Source organism: Rattus norvegicus, chromosome 12, assembly GCF_021556685.1.
Source record: "Rattus norvegicus strain SHRSP/BbbUtx chromosome 12, alternate assembly SHRSP_T2T, whole genome shotgun sequence".
Classification (NCBI taxonomy): Eukaryota; Metazoa; Chordata; class Mammalia; order Rodentia; family Muridae; genus Rattus; species Rattus norvegicus.
The window spans coordinates 21,162,477-21,185,042 of NC_141545.1; the positions used below are offsets into that span (position 1 = coordinate 21,162,477).

General features: G+C 48.5%; 1 protein-coding gene across 1 annotated transcript in view; it reads left to right on the forward strand.

The window, feature by feature from the left end:
* Mad1l1 (mitotic arrest deficient 1 like 1) overlaps positions 1-22,566 on the forward strand; it is a 310,787-nt gene that overhangs the window by 158,104 nt on the left and 130,117 nt on the right. The window contains 1 exon segment of the mRNA NM_001109387.1: positions 21,212-21,352. Within this exon segment, the coding sequence (NP_001102857.1) occupies positions 21,212-21,352 (141 nt within the window).

The window sequence follows — 22,566 nt, forward strand, 5'->3', positions numbered from 1 at the left end:
CAGGGTATTAGTTACACTGCATGCTGTAGGCCATGTCCTGTAACCTTCCTCCTGAATCATATGGAAAGTGCTTGAGTAGCAGTAACACTGTCATAGTCCTGGCATCTCTCTGTCCTGTCATCATGGACCTTGTTTCTCAGCTTCTCTCTGAGGACACCAAGGGAGGGGCCTGCTGTGAGACAGTCAGTGAGACTTCATCACTTTGTGCCTGCTGGTGTTACCCCAGGAAGTTCAGCTCTAATGCATTGCCCACAGAGTCACCCACACTGGTATGAAGTGTCACTGCTTGGAAGAGCAGGGCCAGCTCTGGGTGGGTGCTGGGAATGCATTGTACAAGTAGAGTAAATGAAATGGAGTTTGTAATAGAGCAGTGCGAAGCCCGAATAAGATTGCTTCGGAAAGTCTCGATTGATTCCCTCTCCTTCCTACAGTAGGTGTTATAGAGCTTTTTCTCAGGAGGTTGAAATTGGAGGAACACAGGCCTGGGGCTCATGGTATAGAGTGCTGAGGGCCTCCTCTCCCGTGCCCTCCAGCTGAGGGCTGGGCAGGAAGTTGAGGCAGTGTCTCAGGGAGGGAGGCTTGGCAGGGGTGTGTGGCGCTGTCTGCACCCTTTTCCTAGCCAGAAGAAGGTAGTGGGTAGATGGGGCATGGAGAAACTCCACTTTGAGTAGTGGTGTTAGCTTTGGTCACCCACAGGGAGCCAGATACATTTACAGGTGCAGCCACGAGGCTGGCTGACATGGGTGTGGAATCTGTTGTCTGTTTCTAGTGGGTCGCAGAAGCTGGTGACCCAAGCAATGGCTCAGCACATAATGCACTTGGCTGGGTGGCAGGTGAGAGGAGCACATTAGGAGGCTTACAACAGTTCAGAGAGGAGAAGAGTACAACTGGGAAGGAGGAGTTGCAGCCTTGAGGGCAGGCTGCCGGGTATTCAGGTAGGCTGCTGACTGTCCCCTCAGAGTATAGAATATTTGATGTGGCCCATAAGCCCCGGTTGTCTCCATGCCTCAGAGCATGGTGGCTGATGGTCACCAACGGAAGCACCATTTTTTTTTTTCCTGGTCCCAACACAGTGTCGGATAGGCTTCTGATATATGTCCAGTAGCATGTGTTGACAGTTCCTGCACTGTTGGAAGGGTTGAGCTTCCGGCTCCCTAGCTCTAGCCCACCTAGGAAGCACAATACATAGGAACAGATCAGGGACCTTATTTAATCGGCTCTAATTGGCCTAAGTGAGCGGTGTGCTAATTCTAAATTAGCCTTATCTACTCATGGAAGAATTGAAGCAAGAAATGCGTTTGGTAACACTTTGTTAGAGCTTTGTTCAAGAGACTATATGGAAATTAATAGAATTGCATTTCCCTAAAATTATCTTCTCGCTCCCTCGTCATCAGTGGGACTGGCCTCACCCAATTAACCACATTTAATGAGCTTTGATGACTGAAGACTTTTGTCTCCAGAGACTTTCTCAGTGCCCCTTGTGCAAACATCCTGGGGGCAGGCACAACTCTCCTTGTTCTCCTCCTTGACTCTGCTAAGAGCGAGGTGTAGAGCAGCCACCTCTCTGTGCTCCACCTGCTGTCTCTGGGCTCCTTTCTCACAGCCAGTGCTCTGAGAGGACACAGGAGGACATAGTGAGACCCGGTGGCCTCAGTTGCATCTTGTAGACCTTCCCAACCTGTCTGACACTAGAGCATCAATTGTCAAAAATCTGGCAAGTGGTGAGGCCGAGTCTAGCCTGGGCCCAGCGCCACAGCTGATGAGTGTGTAGGCTGGCTGCTCTCAGGCTCCTCCCCCTTTCTGTCTTGTCTTATTTCTTCTGTCATTAGTGATGATCTTAGCACTCAGATTAATCCTAACTGTGGTCCCTGCTCCATACCTTTGCCTCCCATCTTGCTGGATCATACATCGAGTTCTCATTTCCCTCCCCTGACCCTCCAAGAATGCTCACTGGGCAACACTGTGTGAGGGTCCTTCCAGACTTCATGCTGGGAAAGTGGTTGAGCAAAAACCTCACATGGATGCCATCAGTGCCATCAGTTCAGCATCTGCACAGATGCTTTCTAAATGAAAGGTTTCATGTTAAGTGGGCCTGATGGTGCATGCTGTAATCCCAGACCTCAGGATGCTGACTGAGGCAGGAGGGTTGCTATGTGTTCAAGGCCACCCCGGACTACATCACTCTCTCTAAGTGTTCTGTTTGTAGATGACATTAGCGTGTCTGTGGACTCTGCAGGTCAAGAAGTAACTAGTCTCTGCTATTTTGTGGCTCTTTGCCACCCCCAGAGCCAACTGGTTAGCTTTATCTGGTTTTGAACTCCACTTTAATGGATGCCTATGCATATAACCACTGTGGTTGGCTTTTTTTTGGGGGGGGGGGTTCATGGTGACATTGCTGGACACAGGTTTCATTCTGACCTCTGAGAATACTGTGTCTTTCCCTCCTCCTGATGGTGGGTCTTCTTACCTAGTAGTGGTGAACAGTATGACTATGAGTTTTCTGGCCCTGGCTTGGACTCGGGATCTCTGCCTCTGTGGGTTCCCTCACCATGCACTGCTCTTCTGGAGCTCTGCTTGATGCCTCCCTCCCGAGGAGCAGCGGGAAGCACTTACTTCCCTCGCTTCCTGACTTTGGTGCCGTGAGTGAGTTCCCCACTGCGGGGGACTGGATCCTGGAACTGTGAGTAGGAAGAAGCCTTTCTCCCTTCATCTGCTTCTGTATCTGTCTCAGAAAACTGGGAAGGAACGGAGGCTATCACCTCATGACTCAGATACAGTATGAATGAAGGCAGTCACTGCATGTCTTGGATACAGTGTTTTCTTTGACCTGTGGCCCTTCTCTGGGGCAACAGACTCCCCACCCCAGCAAATGGCACACAACACACTCCATTGCCCATTTGATTTGATGATTCATAAGATTCCTGATGCAGTCTAGTCACCAGCCTTGTGTTACGTAAGCAATTGTAAGTATATTCCCCCCAATCTGGCATTTTTCATTTAACTGAATTTCTTAATTTTACTGGGCTCTGTTCTGCTTTCAGATTTCTCTGTGATTGCTGTTTGTGCCTGGGTGTCCTGACTTAGAAGCCTTTGCTGTTGGTGGGCCCCCAGCTAAAGTTGTGGTTTTAGCTGCCCTGTGAGTCACTTTCACGTCCCTCTGGCAAGATTCCTGGCTGGAGAAACTTGAAGGAAGAAGAATTTATTTGGTCCATATTTCAGTGGCTACACCCCATCATGCCAAGGAATGCATGGCGGCTGCAGCTCACAGCTGTTCACATCTTGGTGGTAGACAGGAGGGAGAGAGCTTAGGCTATTACCTTTGTAGTCTGCCTTCTTCTTACTCTTCCACCCTCCAGCAACCCTTCTCTGCTAAGGAGGCCACGGTGCTCCAAGTCCACATCCTCTAAAGACAGTGCCATGAGCTAGAGACCCAGTGCTGCCTTTTCACTCTGTGTTGGAGACCCAGAAAGGTAGAGGTGGAGTCTGATATTAATGAAGGGTGGCAGAGACATCAGAGTAGATACACTCACCAGCAAGAGGTAGAGGGGAGCAGGCAAAAACAACAGCCTTTCTCTGAGACCCCTTAGGTTTGGGGATAGTAGTTACTTTTCTGCTTCAGGAAAGGAGAGGTTTGTGTTGTCATATGGTTCCTAATCTGTCAGAGTGGGGAAGGCAGGAAAGAGGAGCAGGAGCAGGAGCAGGAAGTTGGTTGATTATGTTTTCACCCCCCACCCAGGAGGCAGAGAGCAAGCATAGGAAGTAGTAAGGTGAGGCTATGACCGCCAAAGCCTGCCTCTATTGTTCCACTCCCTCCAGTAAGTCTACACCTGTAACTCCCCAAATAGCTCAACCAACTGGGGCCCATGTGTTCAAATACAGAAGCCTGTGGGGGGCATTCTTCATTCAAACTGCCACATTGAGCCACTGCCAGAAGGTACCATGTATCTTGGAGGAATGTCTTCCCCCTTAGTTATTTCATGTAGGTAATATCCTACAGACCGCCCTGAGTCATGTTGCTTGCAGACCTTGTCCTTGGCAGTCATGGTTACTTCTAAGCACTTGTGCTTCAGTGTAAGAACTTTAAGTGAATGTGTGCCTGGGTATTGCTCTAGGACCTTGCTCAGCAAGCTGTGCCACTGAACTGCAGCCCCAGGCCTCTTGCACTTTATTTTGAGACAGAGTCTTATTAACTTACCCTGGCTGGCCTCGAACTGCCCTGCCACCCAGGCAGCCCTTGAACATTGGCTCCTCCTTCTTTGCTGTGGAGCCAGGCTGTTTGTCCTTGATGATCTTGCTCTGGCCCAGCTGCATGGCTAAACATACTTACTTTAGTAATCCTTTGTAGATTAAGTCGGATTATCTGTTCACAGTTGTGGCGTGTGCTGGAAATCCCCATCACCTTCTTTCCCAGTCTTTATACTTCTGAGAAGCTCAACTACGGCTACTTTGAACAGAAGGGTTAGTGTCAGAGCATCCCTCCCTTAGCTAAGCTGGCTGTACAGAACTGTTGGAATTCACAGGCTGCAGGAGGAAATCTAGCCATTCAGCAGGCTCTCTGGTCTAAATGCGCTAGGAGGCACTTTTGAAATTCTCTTTGAACATTTATCATTATGTGTGTGTATGTGCGGAGGTGTGGTGGGTGTCGCACAGCACTCATGTGGAGGTTTGCGTTTGCTTAGCCGTCTAGCTGAAGTTCTGGATGAATGACACCTAGAGAGTCTAACCCTTAGGTTCCCATCAGGTTTGTGCTGTGAATCTTCTGAAATAGTCTGTAAGATAGGTGTTTACTTCTTCTTTAGTGGTCTGATGAAATACACCAGTGTGTGAGTTACTGACTGGTTGGCCTGTCACTTTCAGCCATCTGCTTGCCTCTTCCCATCCCCTCCCTGGAGCCACAGAATTTAAGTGGGTGCTGGGGATCTGAACTCAGATCTTTATGCTTGAGTGACAGACAATGGAGCCATCTCTCTAGCCTCAGCACTTACATTATTCTTCGTGTGTGAGCATGCTTGTGTCTGTGTATGCATGTGTGTTTATGCATGTAGAGGATATCTTCTTGAATTGCTCTCCACCTTTAAAAGAAAAATATATTTATGTATATGTGCATGTGTTCATGTATACATCACATGCGTTCAGATACCTGCAGGGTTCAAGGGAGGCTGTCAGATCCCCTTGAACTGAAGTTACAGGCACTTGTGAGCTGTCCAACACAGGTGCTGGGAACTGAACTCATCTTCTGCAGGAGCAGCCGGTGCTCTTAAGCTACTTGGTATCTCCTCAGCTTCTACCCTTTTTTTTCAGACCAATCTCTCACCAAACCCAGATTTTTTCCTGGGATCCTAACTCAGGTCCTCTGGCTTGTATAGTAAGTGTGAGCCACCTCTACATTTTCATTTAAAAGGATTTTTTACAAAGTACTTAATGCATATGAATGTTCTCCCTGCATGCGTGTCTGTACCAGGAGCAGTAAGAAGAACCTGGAACCAGGGTTACAGACAGTTGTGAGCCTCCATGTGATGCTGGGAATCAAACCCAGATACCCTGCAAGGGCAGCCCGTGCTCTTACCTGTGAAGCTACCTTTGCAGCCTCCCTTTCCTGGTGCTTTTACTATTCTTCTGTGTACTGCTTCCAGCTCACTTCTGTTGGGCAATCTATATTTCTTTATTAACTTCATCAAGGATTTATTAATTTTTCCAAAAGAATTTTATATTTTTATTTTTAATTATGTGAGTATCTGTCTCTGTGGGAATGTACATGTGAGTGCAGGTTCCTATATAGGCCAGGGGAGGTGTCATTTACTCCTGGAGCTGTGGTTACAGGCAGGTGTGAGGCACCCAATACTCATGCTAAGAACCACACTCAAGGTCCTTTGCATAGCAGTGTGTGCTCTTAACTCTGAGCCATCCCTTGAGCCTAAGGGCTTATTAATTTTATTAGTCATTTGAATGATTTGGCTTTTGGCTTTATTAATTCTCTATAATATTTATTCTGTATTACTCGTTTGCTTTTCATATCACTCCCTCCTTTCTATGGGGTTAATTCGTGTTTGAATCTGAGTTGAATATGTAGCTGGTTGAGTCTCATTCTTTCTTCTCTTTGAATTTCTGCTCTAAAGGCTGTAATTTAGTTGCTTGCTGTGTGTTTGATATATTGTATTTTTCTTATTGTATTAAGCAGCCTTCCATCATGATAACAGATTGCCAAGATCATCCTTATGAAGGAAAAAAAAAAACCCGCTTGTTTGGCAGTTCTGTGCTGTACCAGATTATGACTTTAGATTGTAGCCAGTCCAGACATTTTGGGCAAGCAGGTGGTGAGGCCAAGCCATTCACCTCCAGGCCCTGAAGCCAAGAAATGGCAAGATAGAGCCTGGCATTCAGCAATGTTCTTTAAGGTCATATCCCCAGGGACCTCACTTCTTTTCACTTTGCCCCACCTCCTAAGGATCAGCTAGCTCCAAGCAGCACTGCAGGATGGCCACCAAGCCCTCCTTCTATACATGGACCTTTGGGGACACTTGAGACGCAAACCTGGAACAGTTTGGAATATTTATCCATTTCCATTGTGATTCTTTTCCTTCAATTTGACCAGTCAATTGTTCACAAACAGATTTCTTAATTTAAAACTACTTGCTGGGTTTTAAGCTCTTGAATTATTGAATTCTACTATAATTTTCTTGTTTTCAGATTATGCTTTGAACAGATAAACTTTATTAAGATACATGACTAGGAATGGTGGCACACACTTATTGTCCCAGTGCTCTGGAGATGGAAGCAGGAGGATTACTGTGAGTCTAAGGCCTGCCTAGGCCCAGTGTGAGACTGTCTAAAGTAAACTTTATGAACACCTGCTTTGTGCACTCACATTAGACCCCATGGTCTATGTGTTTGTATGTGTTTATGACGCCTCTCTGTACATGTAGCTGACCTCCAGCTGCTGGGTGTCATTGCTTGGGAATGCTGTGTCACTGGCAAGTTGCTCTGTTCGACTCTTCTGTATCCCAGAGAAGCTTCCTCTGGTCTGGTTCTTTGTGAACTACCTGACTGTCCCATTAGCTTTGTCAGTTGGTATCCTGTATTTGCAGATGCTGTTTTAGGAGCTGCACACTGACTGAAAGGTGGAGTCTTCCCTGTGAGACTTCTTTCTCTTCCTCTGAACTCATCTTCACCTGTGGGTTCTTCCAGTGATTAATTCTCTAGAGGGGATCAGCTTCCATGTTTATATCTGCACCTTTTGCTTTTCCCACTGTCACTGGAAACCTCATTATTTGGCTATAGACAGTTCCCCTACAAGGGGAATATAGGTTTAGTGGCTTTATTCAGCCAGACAATGTTTTTTGTAAACTCGAAATATTTAATTTAGTTGTCCTTTATGTAATGAGAAATCTATTTTCGGTGAATGAATCAGAGAGAATCCAAGGTCTTACTAATGAAAGGTTAAGTGTTCCACCAGTGAGCCACGCCCCAGCCCCTCACTGGGGGATTCTAGGCAGGGGCTCTACCACTGAGCCACGCCCCAGCCCCTCACTGGGGGATTCTAGGCAGGGGCTCTACCACTGAGCCATGCCCCAGCCCCTCACTGGGGTTTTCTAGGCAGGGCCTCTACCACTGAGCCATGCCCCCAGCCCCTCACTGGGGTTTTCTAGGCAGGGCCTCTACTATTATAGCCATATTCCAGCCCCTGTACTGCTGAGTCAGGTTCCTTGTCCCTTGCTGGGAAAGTCTGGGCAGGGACTCGACTACTGAGCTATGTCCTTTCCTTAACACATTTGCATTTAAATGATCTATCTTACAGTTGCCTTTTTTGTGTGCCCCCTCCCCTTGTACTTTGTCACAGAATAAACTTTCCTTTCTGTTTTCTCTCTCCTCATTATCTTGGTCACCTGGTGTGCTTTTATGTGACTCTTCTTAGTTGCCTCACTGCTTACAAGAAGATAGGCTGTTATTATCTAAGTGCATCCCTCTCTTTCCTACATCTGGCCACTTTGAGCCATTTGCTCCCGTTTTGTTCCTCAGCCTTAGACTCAGGGATATCAACATGATAAGAAGATGTAGATATACTGCTGTACAGACCAAATAAATGCTATGTATACTTAGAGATTCAGAAAGACACTGCACTTTTATAAAAAGGACATACGGCTCAGGCTGGCCTTGAACTTCCTATGTAGTGAAGGCTAACCTCGAACTTCTGCCTCCTGAGTTGAGATTATAGCTGTGTAGCACAGAGCTGTATTGCTGTTTATATACATTTGAACTTGGCAGTTGTGTCTACTAGCTGGCTTTACTGTAGTCCGTTTGTTATAAGTAGTGAACCAGTATTTCTGTAACCTATGTATTATTTAGTTAATTCATGGCTGTGCCAAGAAGCAGAAAGGGAATACTTTTGGTTTCAGTCCATTATGGTGGTGGCAGTAGGTGGTGGGATCTGCCTGTGGCTGTAGCAGCTTGAGTATACGGCTGATTGTGCACATATGCATGGATCCCAGCCCACGAAATGGTAGTCAGGAAACCCCTGACCAGCACACCCATAGCTGTGTCTTGGTAAGGCCCAGGCCACCTCACCCCTCTCTCCAGGAGAGCATGTGCATTTGATAGCAGTTGCCTGCAGAGGTTAGGGCTGTTGGATCCCCTGGGATTACAGGCAGTTTGAGCTGCCTGATTTGGTTGCTGGGGATGTGATTCAGGTCCTCTGTAAGAGCAGTACCACCCAGCCATCTCTCCAGCCCTTTGAGGCTTTTCTTGATATAATTAAATTGATAATTGGAATTGATCATCATGGTCCTACTTATTACTAAAGTTAGCATTTATTCTTGTGCTGTATAATTCCTTTCTTCTAAAGATGGGGTGCATTTATTGTATTGTCCAAACTAGACTCAAGTAATCCTCCTGCCTCAGCCTTTGTAGAGTAGCTGGGTCTACAGGTGCATACTACTGTTCCTATCTAGTGCTGTGGGTTTTGACTTGGGCACCTTATAGAGAACTCTCCTTACAGCAGCTTGTAGGTCACCGGTTTTGTGTACTGAAGGCTTGCAGTGGTCTCCTGCCTTGTGGAATCAGGAGGTGGTATTCATCTAGTCCCTAGATTCTAGTGGGACCTTGTGGGTCTGTTGTTTTCCATTTGGAAAACTCAAGTTCCTTTAAAACAGGCTGTCCTGTCACAAAGCAGCAACAGGGTGGATTCCACCAAGGGGCTGGCCGTCATAACCATTCTAGGTCAAGCCAGTCAGGTTTCCAAGGAGAGAGACAGAGGAGGGGACTGGATGTATTGCATCCATGAGCTGGGGAATTGACACACCAGGACTGCAGTCCCTTTGTGATAGTGAAGCCTTTAGCGAAAGGTTGGGGTGTCCTCTTTTCATGGCACTAATGACTCCACTCAGACCCAGGCTGGTTTCTATGTGTTTCAGTCAAGAAACTAAACACCTTCATCAGTGCCTGGGCTGGCAGGGTACTGGCTTGGGTTCAGGTCTATAAGGATATCTAACTGGCCTGCTCACAGCACTACTGTACTCTGTGTTTCACAGTTGGGACCAAGGAAGAGCAGGCATTGGGTGAGCCCAAGTGTTGTTCTTCCCTCCTTGTTTTTGGTAGCTGGCACCGTTAAAGAACTTGGGCCACCCCTTGTGAACTCTAGCTGCACCTGCTTCCTATGGTAGCACTCTGCATGTTCTCGTGGGCATGATTCTTTTTGGTGTGTATATATGTATAGTGTGTGTGTGTGTGCGTGTATATGTGTGTGTGTGTGAGATTGCAGGTGTACATGTGCTACATACACACAGAAAGGCCAGAGGACAGTCTCTAGTGTCAGTCCTCACTCACGTCGTTTGAGGCAGCATCTCCCTTTCACCGCTGTGCACCCTAGGCAGCTGGTCCCTGAGCTCCTGGGATTCTTTCATGTTCCTCTCCCTGCTTGCTCTAGGAACACTGGGAGTACTACAATGTCTGCCTTTATTCGGTTTTGGGGGATTTGAAGTTAGATCTTTACATTTGCCTACTGTGCCAGGCCCGCGCCCCCCCCCCCCCCCCAAGCTCTTGGCTAGATTTTCAAAGTTTTCCTCCTGGACTCTTCCAGTGATTCAGCCCTCATTGTGCTTTTCCTGTTTTCTGCGTGAGTTTTCATTCATTTCTGGTCTCGCCTCTATTCTTTTCTTTTGCTTGCTTTGGGCTCACATTCTCCATTGAATAGTTTCTCTCCTGGAATTTTAGGTGATTTTATTCCTTTGTAAAACACACATGCAGGACCAGACCATAAGGTTCTCTCTGAGCCCAGTACTATTTTCCACAACTCTCAATAAAGTGGTATTGCCTTCTTATTGTTCCAAACCATTGCTGAGTTTCTCTTGAATAGTTGTTGGTTTTTTGCCTGTGCATTAATTAGAAGTGGTTTGTTAATTTCTACGCATTTTGGGGACTTTGTCCCCAGCTAGTGCCTGGTTTAATTCAGTGGCACCATTCTTCTCTTGGTCATTTCCGGTGATGATGTTTCTGGCCCCAGTGTGCTGCTTTGCAAGTGTTCCCTGTGAGCTTGGGGATGGCGCTCTCCATCACGATCAGGCTAGCTGATTGATTGATGGCACCGCTTGGGTCAGTGGTGTCCGTACTGATTTTCTGCCTGATCCAGATAGAGAACTGTTGAATTTTGACATGTACCAGGGGATCATCTGTCTCTCTCTACAGTTCGATCTGTTTGTGTTGTGTGTATCTTTCCACTCTAGTACCCATGAGTTGGTGTGGAGGGCAGGCATGGCTTTCTGTCACAGTGACCCCTGTAATACTGTAGAGTTGAGCTCCTTTCTTGTGCTTTTCCCCAGTCCATTTGGCACGCAGAAATGTAGTGTTTGGTCTGTGTCTCTTCATGTGAGCTGCAGGTGCCTGTGGATGCTAGAAGAAGGCGTTGATTCTCCTGGAACTAGAGCTACAGTGAGTTATAAGATGCTCATTGCGGGTGCTTGGAAGCAGTCAGTCTTTTGTAGAACAAGAAGTACTCTTAACTGCTGAGCCATCTCTGTAGCCCAGTGTTTCCAATCTTCCTAAAGATGCAACCCTTTAATACAGTTCCTCCTGCTGTGGTGATGCCCAACCATAAAATTGTTTTGTTACTACTTTGTGATGGTTTGTATATTGACTCAGGGAGTAGCATATTGGGAGGTGTGGCCTTGTTGGAGTAGGCGTGTCACTGTGGGTGTGGGCTTTAATACCCTTGGCCTAGCTGCCTGGAAGGCAGTCTTCTAGCTGGCTTTGAAACAAGACGTGGCAGCTCCTCCACCCCATGTCCGCCTGGATGCTGCCATGCTCCCACCTTGATGATATTGAACGTGAAAGGCAGCCCCAGTTAGATGTTGTCTTTCTAAGAGTTGCCTTGGTCATGGTGTCTGTTTACAGCAGTAAAACCCTAAGACATACTTCATAACTTTAGTTTTGCTACTGTTATGAATTATAATGTAATATCTGTGTTTTCTGATGGTCTTAGGCGATCCCTGTTTGCCCCACAAGGGATCATAACCTACAGTTGAGAACTGCTGCACTGGCCCCTCCAACTCTCTTTTGATTGGAGTTAGTGGAGTATATCTCTCCCCATTTACCTTTAATAGATGTGTCTTTTTGTTCAAAGACCACTTCTTGCAGACAGCATATAATTAGGTCTTGTTTTTTAATGCACTCTGACAGAGTCTTCCAAAGTGGCCTGCTCCGATTAATTGGTGTGCTTAGATCATGCACATTTAAAATGATCATTGACACGGTTTGCTTTATATCCCATGTTTGTTCCTGTTTTGTGCTTGGTCACTGATCTTTGTTTTCTTTCTCATTATCTTTTCCACTTCATCTGCCTTGTTTGATTTTAATTGCACATTTCTTATTGTTCAGCCCCTCCCCCCCAACACCCAGCAGCACATGAATTAGGCAGCTCCCATTCACCCCCTATTCTGGCTTGGACTCAGGGCCTTGCATATGCTATACAAATGTTCCAGCACTTATACACACCCCCAACCCCTCACTGGGGATTCTAGGCAGGAGTTCTTCCACTAAGCTGTGCCCCCAGCCCCTCACTGGGAAATCTAGACAGGTGCTCCTATACTAAGCCACACCCCAGCCCCTCATTAGGTAATGGTGGGGTAGGAGGAACTCTAGACAAGTATTGTACTTTGGCGCCACCCCCCATCCGCATGCCCTATCATACCTTACAGCCCACTTCTTAAATTTTACTTTGAGAAAAGATCTTATTAAGTTTTCCAGGCTGCCCATGGTCTTACTCTGTATATCAGGCTGGTCTTGAACTTGAAGTCTTTCTGCTTTAGTCTCCAGAATAATAGGAACAATAGGCCTGTGTCACTAGGTGGGGTTAATTTTGTTTTAGTGGTTGTCTGAATGTTGCTCATAGACATTTAGGAATAATTTAGTCCAGGGTTGACAACACTGAATCCCTTTATAGGTTAAGGGGTGATCTCAAGCTCTCTGCACCATCCTTACTTACCACCCAGGGGCACTGCAGTCAACTAATGTGCTGACTTTAAAGGTTTACTTTTATTGTATTTAGGTGTGCATGTGTGCGTGCGTGCATGTGTGTGCATGTGTGTGTGCATATTTATTTATGTGCATGTGTGTGCTGGGGAAGCCAGAAAGGGGCATCAGATTTCCTGGATTTGCAGTTATAGATGGTTGTGAGCTGTTGAACCTAGGTTCTGGGAATTGCATGCTCTGGATGAGCAGGCGGTCTGTGCTTTTGACTATTCATCATTCCTGGAGATGAATGGAGCCCGAGGAGGGGCAGCTATTTTACCTTGCCTTCACTTTTCCTTCTTGTCCTTGTTCCATAAAGGATGACCTTCCTTTGTGGTGTTGAAGCTCCTGGGACTCCTGTTGGATAGGTATGATGCTGGCACCATGACCCAGGTCACACTCTCTTTTCCCCTGACAGGCAGTTTTACCAGGCACCTGGTAGGTGGGGTTTTTTAAAGTCCTGTGCTCAGATCTTCTTCACACTTGCGTGCTTCCTGATAGGAAGCTGCTGTTCTTGTGTCTTTCTGTTTATTTAGTGTGTGTTCATGTGTGTGCTCATGGACCCATAATGCTGAGTAGATCATTTTCAGAAGGCAGTTCTTTCCTTGCAACTTGGTGACGCAGGGTCTCTGGTGTGTTTCTGCAGTGCTGGCTGGTTCTCAGGCTCCCGGGTGGTTCCTCCATTTCTGCCCCCCACCCCATTTTCTATCACTGTGGATGTGGGGATTACAGACATTAGTCACCACTTCTGTGTTTTTACCTGAGTTCTAGGGAATTGCATTCTGGGTTATGAGGCTTGTACGGCAGCCTGCAGAGGAACCATGCTGGCCCTGCCGTCTTATCTATATATCATCGTGCTTCTCCAAGGGGTCTTATTTAGCCTCTGCTTGCCGAAAATATGTTTTATTTTAACTTCACAAATGTATTAGATGTTGTTTGCAATCTGCAGAGTTGCTCCTTAGGATAACCATTTTTTGTTTTCTGAAGTGGTTCTCAATGACTCTTCATTTGGAATTTGTGTTCTTCTATGTCATAGCACTTGCTAAAAATTTTAACTGTTACAGTTTTAAAAACAAGTTAAAAAATTTTGGCCAGTTCCTTGAGGTTTGATAGCAGCTTACCAGCCTATGTTGTTTTGAGGCAGTGCCCCATGAAGGCTAGGCAAGCCCCAGGATTCAGACCTAGGGATTGTTTCAGACCCTCATGTTTGTGTGGAAAGTACCATACCAACCACACCTCAAGTCAGACTTTGTCACATTGGCTTTCGCTTTCCATGTCAACTCACTTGTCACTGAAGGACGTTGACAATGGTTGACATCTTCACCGTGTCAGTGGTGGACATTGACATTTCCATTGTATCAGTGGTGGCTTTACATTTCCAGGCTGGCACTGCCCCCTTTCCTCCTCAGCAGGTCACTCGTGGTTTTGGTTTTCCTTTGAAGCTTTTGATGGTTGCACAGTGAGCCTCTTTGTCTGGTGGCCCTCCTTCCCCAGCCTTTGGTGGCCAGGGGTCAGGAGAGTGACACCAGGCTCTGGTGAGGCCTTGGCCTTCAGTTTTGTCCTACTCAATGTTGGCGGGCTGCCTTCACTACGCGTCATTTATTTCTGAAAATACCCTGCGGTGGACACTTGTTTTTCTCACAGTGTGAGCTTTGTTAATCAGTGTTTAGTTTGTCTCCATTGCTTATTCTTCCCATTTGAATGTCTGCATTCCAGTTCAGTACTTAATATGTTCCACTTAAAGGTAGCAGTCACAGTTTCCTCCCGTTGTGTTGAGTGTACTGGCCTTTCCCCTCAGGCCCTGCACTTTCTCCCTGCATAGTCTCTGTTGTGGTTACTATGTCTTGACCCCACTCCTGCTGTCTAAGGATTTATCAGATTGGTTTGCACAACATGGCCTGGGAAGTATAGTGGCTGCCTTAACTGATGAGCTGAGGGCCCAGCAGCTGCTCAGCGGCCCACAGAGCTGAGTGTCTCATCAGCCTCCGCCTGGCCCTGAAGGCCTAGGGGATTCCTGGAGAGTCACTGCTCTTTAGTCCATGTTGAAAGGCAGAGGAAGCTGAGTTCTGATACCAGTGAAGTGTACAGCAGCCACAGGGTAGATGAACTTGCCACTGAGTCACAAAGGCAAGCTGGCAGAGAGCCGAGCTCTCTTCTGGGACCTCCTTTTATCTGGGTTACTACTGGGAGGGCAGGCGTTTCCACTTCAAGTCACCTCAAGAGCAGTTTGTCCTTCAGTTCATTTGAGATCAAGCCATGCTGCCAACCAAGATTAACCAGCGCATACCCCAGAGCAACTCTGATATCTTAGTGACATTCTCCTAAATTCTGACTAAAGGTTCTCTGTGGCTTTAAGATCACACAGTGATGAACTGAGTATGGGGAAGGATGGTTGCTTCTGTACCCTCCTGACCAGCCTTTGAGTCTCTTCAGCAGGAAAGGGGGTGTTTGATGAGTGGATTGATTCTGCCCTCCCTGCAGAACCCTTGTCTTCTGCTGCTGTGTCCATCTGAAGTTGTCATGGTGTGTGTTTTCAGACGAGTTCTCTCCAGCTCCGGGGTTTGCATGTAGGCTTGTGGTCACAGACTCTCAGCTTTCAACTTGTGTGGCTTTTCCTATCTACCCAGCATCAAGGCAGGCACACATATGGCGGTCATCCTCTGTGTGGTGGTAAGTCTTGTTGTAAGTTTGATCACTGTGGACAGGCCTGTTCTGCCCAGGGCCCCTCAATCTGGTTGCCTTTCTGACCAGGCACCACAATCTCTGTTCTGCCCCTGCTAGAGGCCTGCTGTAACCCAGACCTTGGTAGTCTGTGCCTTTGCATAGGAGGTTTCTCTTAGGACCCAGGTTCATTCCCTACTAACTGCACTAGCCATGGATGTTATTGGTTGATTACCTGACAGGGTAACTCACTGCTCACTTGGGTCATGGTTGCTCTGGGATCTGTGGACAGTGAGACCCCTGGAATTCAAGAGGCCAATTCCTTGATTGGAGGTGAGCAACCAGCCCTCACAGAGGTGGGTGGAGATGCCCTTGAGTTGATGACTTGTTATCTGATGTCCACTGTCCGACTGAATGCACCATGGAAAGGCCTCACTTCTGACCCTGCAAGCAAGTTTTTCTCATGCCTGAGTTTGTTTGCAGTTCTAGAGAGTTCCAGGTAAAAACAGTCAGACAGAGATAACACAGAAAACCCTGACAGGACTGTACTCTTGTCTCTGGTCAGGCATGCCTCTGCCACCCCACGTACCAAGAGGCAGCTATGACTGATCAGAATGGAAGCTGGTCTGGGTCAGGAAGCACCAAAGCTATGCTGGCACCTTCACCCCCCGCAGAGGTGCCTCCTCCACTATCGTGGCCTGCATTCTTCTTCCTTTCTGGAAGCTCTTTCCACTAGTGTAGTTCCGGGTATGTGCCAGGTAGGTTGACTCTAGAGATAGAATTCTTCCTGTCCCTGGTGCCTATGCTCCCGACCTATTAGGATCCCCTCAGAATGGGCTGTAGAGAGGGGCCCGGGTCCTCGAGAGAGGTTTGAAGCTCAACACCTTGAAGAGTTCCTTAAGTGGAGGCAAGTGGCAGGGTGCAAGCCCAGGTGGCAGTGTGACCAGAGCTGGAAACAGTGGGACCAGAAAGCTTGGGGTCCTAGGGCAGGGGGGCCACAGACACTCCCATCTGTTTAGCTCTTTCAAGGTGGGGTACAGCCAGGGTCTCCAAGAGAGGGGTTTTTAGATGCCTCCCTGGAACAGATTCTACTGTAGGTCCTCTCCATGCCTCCAGCTCTCACTCATCTTGGAGTGACCAGCAAATGGCTCTGAGAGATGTGGTAGGGAGAGTGGGCAGGGAGTGGGGCTGGGATCCCCGGAGCTTGGTGAACTTAAGCAGCTCCCAGTGCTGGGAGGTAATGAGACCTCTTTGTGGTCTGTAGGCTCATGATTTAGTTTTTCTTAAAAGAAAGCCTTGTGGCATAGCCAAGAGTTGAGCAGAGGAACCTAGACAAGGAGAGAGGCCAGTCTCTTGAGGCTCAGAGAGGCTGATCATATTATTCAGGATACAGAGCAAACTGGTGTCTTGCCAGCGTTGGCCTTGGTGTTTAGGGCCTGAGACGGAATGCAGGCTGGTCCTCTACCCCTTCCCACAGTGTGCCAGAGGCTGGTAAAGAGCTATTTCTGGATGGTGGGCTGTGTGTACAGGTCTGAATGAGAAATGTGCCCTGTAGGCGCATGCATTTGCAGATTTGATCCTGTTTGGTAGCACTGTTTGTAGAGGTCGTGGAACCTTTAGGAGGCGAAGCCTTTCTAGGGAGGAGAACACAAGGTATAGCCTTTGAGAGTGCAGAGCTTTGCCCACTTGCAGTTTGTGCTCTTTTTAGTGTTTGCAGTTGAAGATGCAATTGTTCTATTTTCTTCTGTGTGACTGACCCCCAACCCTACCCCCCATTATGCCCCTCTGGGACCTTAAGCTAAAACAAATCCATTCTTCCATCGTTGCTTTTGGGTGTGGCGTTCCATCACAGCAACAGAAAGAAACTAACTACTGTGTGTTTTCTTTGTCTTGCTCTCTGGCAAGGCCCCCTGGGAACTACCCACACTGCCCTCTGGCTGGGAGAAGCTTCTTTGCATGCACCAGGTGAAGCTTGTGTGCTCTGGTTACCTGTGGCCACCTTCTGTCTTCTTAGCACTCTGTCCACTGGCCTGTTCTTCCAGCCTCTGCCCTAAGGCCCTCTGGGCTGTACTCTTATGACCTCCATGGGTTTAAGTGGGGCCTTGTCTATGCAAATGCAGGTTAGTGAGCATACTTCTGGGTCAAAGATGAATGACAGGGCATCCACGACACAATGACAATTATATACAACTCTCTTGGAGCATGCAGCGTCTACCTAGGAGTAGGGATACCCATTTCTGTACCCATGTTGGCTGTTGCTTGTTCTGTGATGGTCACCTCTTTTCTCCCACCCTACTCCCACCCCACTCTGGCTGTCTGAGTTCATCCTAAATGTTGTCATGGGGAAAGGACATTGTCAGAAGGCTAAGGTTCCAGAAGGCAGTGATTTGGAGTTCCTGGGTCCTGAGACAGTTTATTATGCATTTTTGTGCCTCAATTTCCCTTCTAGAAAACCACTATGAATCCCTGGCCTTAGAATGTTTTACTAGTTTTTGTACAGCACACCCCCCCCACCCCACCCCTGTGCGCAGATTAAAACATTCACCTGCGGAGGGAATGAGGAGGTCCAAATAGGATGTGGGGTTGAGTCTTGGGCTGTGACTGATAAAAATGTGGCTCAAGAGTCCCTTTCTGGGGTTAAGTAAGCAGGAAGCATGTTCTGGGGAGAGGGACCCTTTAGTGGAGCTGCCTGCAAGTTGGGCAGGGAGTTCTAAGGGTGTAGCTCTATGGGATCATCTTTAGGCTTGGGTGAGCTTTTTGGTGACACAGCTGCTCTCGGTCACCTATGCTTCTATAAAAGAACCCACTGAACTCATTATTTAGCTCCTGTAAACTAAACCCACCACTCTGGACGTGGATGGAGACCTTTCTTTGGGTCTGTTGTTGCTTTCTCTAGCTAGGAGTGAATTGAATTGCTCATGTAACATAGCTATAGCTATTCTCCCTCCTCTCTCTCTCTCTCTCTCTCTCTCTCTCTCTCTCTCTCTGTGTGTGTGTGTGTGTGTGTTTGTTTGGTGCCTGTGTGTATAATATGTTTGTGTAGAGCCCACGCAGGTCAGGTGACAACTTGCAGAACTTAGCTCAATCCCTCCTATGGGTCCCAAGAATCAAATTCAGACCCTCAGGTTTAGCAGCAAACACTACCATTGATCTATTTTGGCAGCTCTCATCTTGCTTTCTTTTTAGACATAGCCTGTCACCGAGACCTGTGGCTCATTGATGTGTCTAGTCTGGCTGACCAGTGAGCCCTAGGGTTGCTACCTCACCAGTGTTAATATAACAACACGTTCCATCACACTTGGCTTTTTATATGGGTTCTGGGAGCCCGTGTAGCTTAGCTTCTTATACTTGCATAGCAAACACTTCACCCACTGAGCCATCACCCCAGCCCCCATCTCCATTACATGATACCACTAGGTACTTTACTCTACTGTCACTACCATCAGCTGCCTGATGGCTAAGATAGCCACTGGCTTTTCCTGCCCCCAGGAGGTACTGTCCAGGCAATCAACCATCCCCTCTGTCTCAGGTGGTTTTAAGGTCTCCATCTTCAGCTGATGGCTTTCTCAGTGCAACTGTCAGCTTAGCACTCTCTCCTCGCCATTAATTACGCAGTGAGCAAATTTGATTGCTTTCAAACAGGATTGTTCTGTACCCAAGGAGAAGCACTCAGTGGAAAATACCATTTTATTTGGTACTTGGCAAGCAGGTCTTTAGGGCTCTGTGGGCACCACCTAGGTGCCTGTTCGTGCTGCAGAATTGCCTGTGCCTTCTCCAGTGGAGCCAAGGCAAGAGTGGCACCGCTCATTAAAGAGCTGCTTCCTACTGTACCACACAGCACCCTCACTGTGATGGCCATTCCTCGAACAGACACAAACAACAAACTTCTCGAGTTCTATTTTTCTTCTGTGCCAGCCTTGAGACACTTGAGAGAAGCCCAGAGAAAGGCGGCAGCAGGGAGATTTACCGATCAATAAAAGAGACAATTACAGTTTGTTGATGAAAGGAAATCCCCCGCCCGGCCTCTCGTGGCATCGACACTCTGCTAATGATAACTTGGGTAACCAGCTTGAGACGATAAAAGTCAATGGGAAGATATAGGATTTCAATAAAGTTATGGCACTTCATAAACCTTCCCACGGAAACAGATCGCCCCCAGACCGGTGACCAGTTCCAGCTGGATTTGGTACTTTAATTTCTCACTTATTGAATTTTTTGGCACTCACTAATTACGAATCCTATGCCAGGGTGATAACCATGTCCCCAGCTTGGGAGGGAAGAGATCTCAGATGAGGCTTTGGAGGCCCGCAGGCCAAGGGGGGAAGAGTGGTAGGGTGTTCTCTGCACCCCAGCATCCCAACCCTCTTAAACAGCAGGGTTTAAGGATAAGGCAATATTGGTGCTGAGCGTGGCTAAGTCTTGGTAACAGTCAGGGCCTCAGCCTCATGGGAAAATCCTTGGTGGCCATGGGTGTTGCTCCTGGTGCCTATGTAGTCTAGAAGAGCCAGTCTGTGGAAGTCCTTATTTACCCCCCGAGCCTCTCCCAGTGTGACCAGACCGTGCAGGTCCCATGGGAGGGAGTGTGTTGTGCTGGACCACCCTGACCTTTTCCAGAGTGTGTGATTTGGGAAGAGATGTGCTGGAGCACAGAGGAGCCACATCCTGGTCATTGTACTGGGACAGCATTCCAATGGTAATAAAATCCTATGGTTTTCATGAATAATGGTTGTCGGCAGGACGGCTCACTGGGCACTTTGTCCACAGCAATATTGATCCACACAGCTGCCCTTGTGACCACTTTCTTGCTGAGGGAGGATTTGAGACTTGGGGGGGACTAGAGAGCTGGCTTCAGAGCAGAGCTGGAGGTGGAAGCTGCGTCTTATGTAGGGACTGTCCCCTTCTTCCTGAGCTGCGCTGTCCCCAGCATCTTTACTGCTGGCTACAGCAATGGGCAGAGCTTAAGCGGAAGGCACCAAGCTCATCAGCAGAGATGCCCCGGGTTCCAGTTAGAAGCCCAGAGCTGGGCTTGCCCAGGCCTGCAGGATGAAGAGCCTTGTTACTTTCCCCAAGGCGATGTTCACAGGAGGTTGGTGAAGCTGGGTCCTGGCCCACCTGGACTTCCAAGGAGGATTTCCCACCCTCACTTGTGCACCCCTGGAACTCCCAGAAGATGACATCAGGTTGAGGGGAGTCCCTATCCTGGGCCTGGGGTTTTGGGGCTGGGTCTCCTTTACCTAGGAGTGATATCTGTGTCCAAAGGAGCCCAGTGGCTCTGTAGGTTTTTGGCCATACTTAAGAACCCCAGTCATGGGCAAAGGGACTGCAGTGGGCACCCCTGGGAAGACAGTCTCCCCATATGTGGCCCCCATAGCATCTTGGCTCCCCACACAGACAGGTTGCATGCCTCCAGGCCTCCGTGCTGGCAGGGTGGAGGTTGTTCCCCTTCAGCTCCTGTGACCCCTCTCCAGCATCTTAGAGAGCCTGGTCCCAGTCTCGGCTGCATCTGTCCATTGCTAGCTTTCTGTCAACCTTAGGCTCTCTAGTGTGCACAGGCTAGCAGAGGAGGGTTAGCAACAACTCCAGTTACCACTCCTACTCTGTGGAACATGGCTGGATAGGCTGGTGGCCTCATGTGTCTGTATGTTTGCTGCGGAGGTGAGGTGCTCGCTCAGCTGTTTCTGGAGCCTCGGTGTCTGGGCATTAGGACAGGGCCAAGGGTTCCGAGTCTGCTCAGGAAGAGCTGGTCCTTACTCCCCAGGCTTGTGTTCTTGCTCTGGGTGTCACTGGTCAGAACTTACACCAAGTCGTTGTCTTCCCTGGCGTGGTTGAAGTGAGTACTGTTGGCAGGGCTGGCTTCTTGGATCACCAACCCAGTGAAACTGAGTCTCGAGCTCTGCTGCAGGCTTTTGGAGGTGTGCACCATGGCAGATGGAAGCAGGCCAGAGTCCTGGGCTTTTCAAGCATGTGCAGGGACTCTGAAGCTCATCCCTTTGTATTCTTCCAAGCCACCTCAGACACTGTCCCACCCTGACCTGACCATCTGTGTCCACAGGAGCGAGACGGCATGCGCGCCATCCTGGGATCCTACGACAGTGAGCTGACCCAAGCTGAGTACTCGCCCCAGCTTACACAGCGCATGTGGGAGGCTGAGGACATGGTTCAGAAGGTGCATGCCCACAGCTCAGAGATGGAGGTAGGTGTGTGCCATGGGCACGTGGGGACTGTGCTGTGTGTATGTGCGCGTGCGTGCGTGCGTGCGTGCGTGCGTGCGTGTGTGTGTGTGGTTATTTTGGTATGTGCACTACTTTACTTCTTATATAGCACTTGGTGGTTGAGGGTTCCAGGCAGCTCCAGCCAGCAGAGGTGGGTGCCAAGGAGCTTCAGGGTGAGGCAAGGCCTCTGCCAGGCTGTTCCCAGGTGCCCTGAGGACAGTCTGTGCTGTGTGGCCATGTGACCCCTGCAGCCGCCTGCTTCCTCTTGCTGCATGCTCCTGTGGTGTTCCTGTCTAGGGGCTGGCACAGTGTCTTCCAAGCAGTCTGTGGCTTCTTGTTTCTGTCACCTGCATTATTGTGAGTCCTCTGTGAAGTCTCATGTTGCTTTAGTGGAGTGAGGGGAGAGAAAATGTTCCATTTTAAAGTGGCCACTGTAGGCTGCTAGGCACCGGGAAGTTCACTAGTGTGAACTGCACTTGGCTTCTCCTTCCCGGCTAGCCTGTGCCAGTGCGGAACTCCTACATGCTAAATGCTGACATCCCTGGAGCCACAGTGGGAAGCCCCTGCTCGCCCTCCAACAGAGGCAGGGAGGTTTGCTTAATTCTCTAGAGAGGCTGTATGACCATACAAGATGAGGCAGGATCCTGCCTGACTGGAGAGCCACACAGCCACACCCCTAGATGCTGCCTGTGCCTTCTCTTTATCCACTTTTCAGTTGTCTCTCTGAGCTTGACTCTCTATGACCCTCGAAGCAGGACTGTCATTGCCCACATTTTAGTAAGAGAGCTGAAGCCAGAAGACCCAGGTGAACCATGAAACAAGCCACCAGGCACCTGTGCACAAACCTAGGACTGCATTGCAGCATCGCCAACCTGCAGAGCATCCTAGTCCAGGCCTTTGTCACACTCTGTGTCCCATCAGCTCTTTTGGTTTTGATCCATTTGGCTTGTCCTTGACTTTGGTGTGATGCAGACTCCCAGAGAGGTGCTGCTGGGCCAGTCATTCTGTGCAGACAACTGGACCCTCACCCAGCTAGTGCTGCTGCTTGTCCTCTTGGAGAAGTGTCTAAAAGAACAGCCAGGGTGGCAGCATGACTATGTGCTCTCCCTAGAGAGCACCGGAGTCCACACTGAGCAGGGCCCTTTCCTAGACTTGCAACAGAGCCTTTGGTGAGGGGGATGTTTAGTAGTCTGGT